Below are 5,813 nucleotides of genomic sequence, written 5' to 3' on the forward strand. Positions count from 1 at the left end.
ATATATAAAGGGGGTAAAAACCTAATACGACATTTTCTATAGAAGAGTTGGGTTTTGTTGTCAATTGATAGATCTCGATGAATCGGAAAAATTGCTATGTTTGGTTTCGTGCATTGAGTGGTCATGTCGACTTCCATCGGACCATGTTCATTTGAAATCCGATCGGCCGTTGTAACAATGGAATGTATATGCGTCATATGGTATTGAGCAGTATAATATTTATAATAAATATCAATTGAAAAGTTATCGTCGTTTCGTAAGCTTTTTACTCATTTTTAGATTTTTAGATTCTAGAGAAAACTACTTACATCTATCAGACAGACTATTGCATAACAACGTTGCGTATATACTCTCTTAAGCACGTCTGGTGTGATTGGAGATTGTATTTTGGCCTGGTTATGATGCTAGGCTCTAGGAATAACATTGATGATGACTTGAGCCGTTCAGTGTCATCTATGCATGGTTTACCATACCTCCATATCTGTAGACAATCTATAAATTTAATTTATCGTAAAATTACGATACTTTCACGAATTTGTTCTCCCGAATCGTGAGGCATTGTCTATAAGCAAGAGTAAGCGGTAGATCGGAACGTTGTTAAAAATTCCCGATGGACAGATATTTTCCAGCAGGGAGATAAAATAGCTGATTTAGAAAACTCTCTTAAGTTGGCAGTTTTAAGCCGATTTAGTTACGTAATCTCTATATAGGCAATCATTAAGGCTACTCTAAGACCCAACGAATTTCTATTATATCGTGAGTTAGTACAATTAAAGGTGATTAAAAATGTATTTTTATAATTGGTTACACTCGAATAACACGATCTTGATAATCGCTTGAGCTACCGCGTTTCTTAGCTATCGTCAATTGTGAATGAATAGTAATCATTCTTTCTTGAATAATTATTAAACGAAAAGACCACAAAATGATTATCTCAGTCTTCAAAAGGTATTCTGTAGGTAGTTTCCATTCAAAATTGATTTAATTGATTGGTAGCAACAATGACTAATGCGGATGATTCAATTTTTGCCATTTCCACATTTGTTCCACAGAGTAGCAGTTTGGAATACATAAATATCGTTGGTGACATTCCTGTATGCTTGTTCCTTTAGGAAAAACGACCGCGAAAAAGACTGCTATGCATTTACCCTATATGCCATGAAATATTACTAAAATTAGTGTTACCGGAGAAATTAAATGATAATTGAACTTATACTCGCTTCGCGGTTTTTTTTGTAATGCAGAACAGAGCCTTGCAGCGCTGACGCCAGGTTGACATCCGAAATAGGCAGATTGTTCTTCAAATGCTTATTTAGAGAACAATATACGTACATATAAAAATAAAAAGCGAGAAGGCAAGATATATCCAAAAATCTATGTTCGTAGTAAAAGGATAAGTGTTAGTGAAATGTGTACAAGTGATCGTGGTTCTGATTAAAGGTCATGTACAACAAGGTTAGATGACAAAATTAAGAGGAAAGAGATTACACAAACAATGAAGTCAGGTCGTGAGTTTGGGATTACATCGATATTTATCTTAAATAACGTTAAAATGTTTTATTATTTTTTAATTATGGTTTCCATTTTACTACAGGACGCAGCACGTTCCTTCATGTTCTATTGTGTGTGATCGAAGCTGTGTTAAGACGTAATGCCTCGTCTCTCGGACTCGTGCTAGCTCCGATGGGCGAGTCGATCGAGGCGCTTCGCACCGGAACAGAATTTTACCAGACCCAACTTGCAGCTAATGAACAAGTGGGTACATCAATGTCGTTTGAAAAGTCTCTGTGCGTTCAACCTATTCCCTTTGATGGTGATTTATTGAACTTTGTCCGCATGGTTAGCCAAAGAAGACTAATGTCTGATGCAATCAATTTGTGTAGATAAAATTATTATCCACGCAAAATGGAATTTTCAATAAGAAAAGTTGTTAACCAAATATGGGAATACGCACTGCGCATATGTACTAAAACTAGACAGATTTTTATTAAACGAAAAACCAGAGATACGTAACTATAGCTATAGCATTAAACATGATAATATGCTAGTGTTTTGCTACGATAAGTGGTAAAAATAGAGATTGGCAAATGAAAAAAGTATTCTTGAGGTATATACAAATGACATTGTTCAAGGCTGCGTAACACTTGCGTAGAAGTTGTAGAATGTTAGTCGCGTACGATTTTGTTTCTGGGGCCAATGCTCTCGCTTACTGTTGGGTTGACGATTTAGCATAGAGAGTATTTGCCATTAATAGAAATTAGGAGTGTACAAGCAACCATCAACAGTACACAAGAAAAAAGCCGTTGGCAATACGAGGATTAACCAGTGAATTTATCTGTTGAAATTAAACTCCGTCACTTTCAGCTAGCCACGGATTGTCGCACGCAGATGCAATCTCAGATCGAGTCATTAGCGGAGGAACTGAAGCGCAATGAGGAAGCCGTAGAACGAAGTCGTGAAGAACTTCGTCGTGCACAACAACAAGAAAAGGTAGTAACGAATATGTGATGAAGATTGCTCTGTTGGATATAGAAAAAATATATAGCCAGATGATGTTTGCTTGTCTTGTCAGCGTGAATGTGATATGTTATCATTTTAAATGTACTAATATAGCACGACTAGCGAACGGAAGCAGCGCTTATAAACTTGTTGTCATTGAGAACCACTAAAATAACTAATTCGCATCTGCGGATGCACATCAGGCACAGGGTCTTTCGGATAGTTTACAGAAGTATTTCTGCGGTCTGATCGGTCTGACAGGATGTGGGGATGGTAAAGTTACAGGACGGGTTTGAGATAGCGATGGTGTCCTTGCGCTTTTTGGACTAGTGAAACGTGTCTACAAACCGATGACTGGTAGGACGGGATGTGACGATCACATGGATAGATGGAAGAATTTAATGGGAGAAATGTTTGATTGCATTGATGTCTTTTCATTGATGAAGACTCTCGAAGTGGGACGCTTTGCAGTCGATACTGCTGAATTGCCATTGCATAGAAAAAAAGTTTATTGGCTTATTGTCCATAGACCACAAGGACACCATTTCTAAGGGGTGCCGGATTAGATACTGTCCATTAGGTTATCGATTGAGCGCTGTAACACCTAGTGAGTTGTATGGCTGTAAGTGTATACAATATCTGTTTTGCTTAACTCTGATTGTTTCTCTGCTCGTATTCATACGTGCCCCTGCTTCTTCAGGTGCTAGATTCGGACCAGCGTAACTTAGAGAGATTTTCAGCATCAGTTAACCAGCTGATAGATACATCCTCTCGTTTGGCGCGGCTTCTTCATTTGGTAGCCGATGGTGATCAGACTGTGGATGTCCACCAATTGATCGAACTTCCTAATAAAGGACTGATTGCCGCTTGTCCTGAACTCCAGCCAATGGTAAGGAAAACGTAAAAGAAATGGTAGTAGTAATGACTGTGTTATACCTTTGAATATTATCATTTGTTAATAAATATTTTACAAAATTCATCTATTTCGATCAATCTTTTCTGCCAAATTGGCACTTCCGATCATTAAAGCCATATGTGTCCGAAAATCCGCGCTCCAGGTAATTGAGCTCGAGACGCAAATGACTTCAGGCCAAGTGGATCTCGTCCTGTATCTTCGCTTACTCAATACCATGATTATAGCCTTTAAACCGCTGTACGATGATGTTCTGGGCAAGATGACGGCCGGTTCCACTATTCAAGAGTTGTAAGTTACTTAAGAATATATATTGTATATACATATTCTTCTGGTGTTCGTTCCGTAATGGAAAGATTAACATCTGATGTCAAACTAAAAATAGAAACACGGGTCTATATGACATGCGAAAACGAATAATAAACGGTCGTTCTATTTTTCACACGCATCATTTGTATTAAGAATAATGATCTTTTTTAAAATCATCAATTCCTCAATAAATCGATTATATGCCCCTTACTTATTCTAGAGGCCTAGCCGCCACTGTTATTGGCTATACCTATGTGATCTAATATTATTATTATAGTTTAAATTAAATCAACCATTTCTAACGTTCTCTTTTAGGATGATTCCTTTTGCATTCATATATCTTACTACAGCCTACAATCACTACATTTACCTGGCTCGACGAGCTCCTAATGACATTATTGCTCGCGTATTTTTCAGGATCGAGCAGCAACGAAGCTTTTTGAAACGAGCAGATAACACATTGTCGCGCGTAGACGACCTCATTCAGGAGAAGGAGGCAGTTTTTGCAAAAAATATCAGGCCGGAGAAAGCAGCAGACTGGCTGGAAGCAAGAGACGAACCAGAGGCTATCACTTACGCGATATATCCAGTATGTATTATGCTTATAGAATGCATTGGAAAAAATGGGTATATCATTTATTAGGTCTTGATGGTTTACTCTAAAAAAATGCTGGATAAATTGGCACACACGAGCAGTCCGTGCGGCAAAAGAAAAATATATATGTTTTTGTTTGACATTTTTTTAAAAACTGGGTTTTCCCTAAGCAATTATGACGCTTTAGAAGTCTTTCTTAGGTCCGGTCAAAAACTTGGAAGCTTTATGTTAATATCTTAATTGATAATAAAAATGATAATGTCCCAAAAACGTTGCTTGAAAAACAGCCGATCTGTCTTGAAAAGCATTAATTTTTAATTAAAAAAGGGATTAGATGTAAATATCCTTACAATATTTTAAAGGCATAAATATCTTGTATTTCATTTCAGCCTGCGGCTGACGACCTGATTAGCCTTTATCAGTTGACGCAGATTCCAGATCTACAAAAAGACGGTAAAGCTCCCACTGAAAAAGGGGTTGCATCTTACGAAATTGATGGTCTGATGAATCCGCCGAAGGGCACTCTACGACGCCGTAAGCTTAACATGTCGAATCTCCGCTCAAGAGACAATCTCACGTCCTGCAGTGATTTGTCAGGCATTGTACCGTTAGAGCGCTTTGAAAGTACCCCACGGATAGCACATCTCAAGAAAGATGATTTGGGACAGAGGCGACGCCGAAGTATTAAAGACATCTTTACTTCAACACCAATACCTCGTTAAAAAAAATGTGGAATCGAATCGTTGAATATATTGTGACAGAAGTAGCCGATCAAAAAACTGGTTAAAAAACAGGCGAACAAAGTCCAAGCGGACAATTTTATAGAGACCAAAACGATGAAGGAGTGTTTTAACAGTTTTGTCGTTGGTTCCCGTCAGTCTCAACGGGAAGCGTAGAGAACGACAGTCTGTTGTATCCAGATAGAAGAGAAACGGCGTTGATTGAATATGCTGAGATAGACTTAGACATCTATTGCATGTACGTTTTTCCACGGCTACGTCCACCTAAAACGCTGATACCTTCGCCAGCCGTTAGTTTTTGGTGATGTTAGTTTGGATTTTATAGTGCACGTCGTAATAAAAAAAAACAAGCCATTTTTTAGACACCTGCTTTCTTCCCTAACTGCAGCGTTAATGAGAAGTTTTTGTCTACGAGAGCTTCCAGCTTTGGAAGCATTTATTCCATTTTGACAACACCTATATGTCTTAGCTGACAGTCTATTATTTCCTAAGTAGTATTAGAATAGTTGTGTACTGCGATTCAGAAAGCACCAGCTATTGGAAGTTCGCATGAAAGTACTGCTTTCGACGGGATACAATGTTTCGTGTGTCATCCCACGATGTTGTAGTGATAGCGAGTTAGTGTTTTAAACTTAAAGACGCTTAATCCTTTGACGAGAGTTCCCCTCATGGTTACCTGGAAAATTATTAGTTAAAATAATACCTATAGTCCGTAAACTAACCGCTAATTTCAGCATGCTGAAAGCAGAAGGTTGAC

General features: G+C 38.1%; 1 protein-coding gene across 2 annotated transcripts in view; it reads left to right on the forward strand.

The window, feature by feature from the left end:
• The window catches only part of LOC111269847 (uncharacterized), a 12,528-nt gene extending 7,109 nt beyond the window's left edge, over positions 1-5,419 (forward strand). For both annotated transcript variants that reach the window (XM_022849711.2, XM_022849712.2), the window contains exons 5-10: positions 1,595-1,755; positions 2,365-2,490; positions 3,200-3,388; positions 3,558-3,703; positions 4,139-4,310; positions 4,706-5,419. In XM_022849711.2, coding sequence (XP_022705446.1) covers positions 1,595-1,755; positions 2,365-2,490; positions 3,200-3,388; positions 3,558-3,703; positions 4,139-4,310; positions 4,706-5,038 — 1,127 coding nt within the window. In that variant the 3' untranslated portion in view covers positions 5,039-5,419. The remainder of the gene's footprint in view (positions 1-1,594; positions 1,756-2,364; positions 2,491-3,199; positions 3,389-3,557; positions 3,704-4,138; positions 4,311-4,705) is intronic.
• The last annotated feature ends 394 nt before the right edge of the window (positions 5,420-5,813 follow it).

Source organism: Varroa jacobsoni, unplaced genomic scaffold (assembly GCF_002532875.2).
Source record: "Varroa jacobsoni isolate VJ856 unplaced genomic scaffold, vjacob_1.0 scaffold_1421, whole genome shotgun sequence".
In the NCBI taxonomy this organism is placed as follows: domain Eukaryota; kingdom Metazoa; phylum Arthropoda; class Arachnida; order Mesostigmata; family Varroidae; genus Varroa; species Varroa jacobsoni.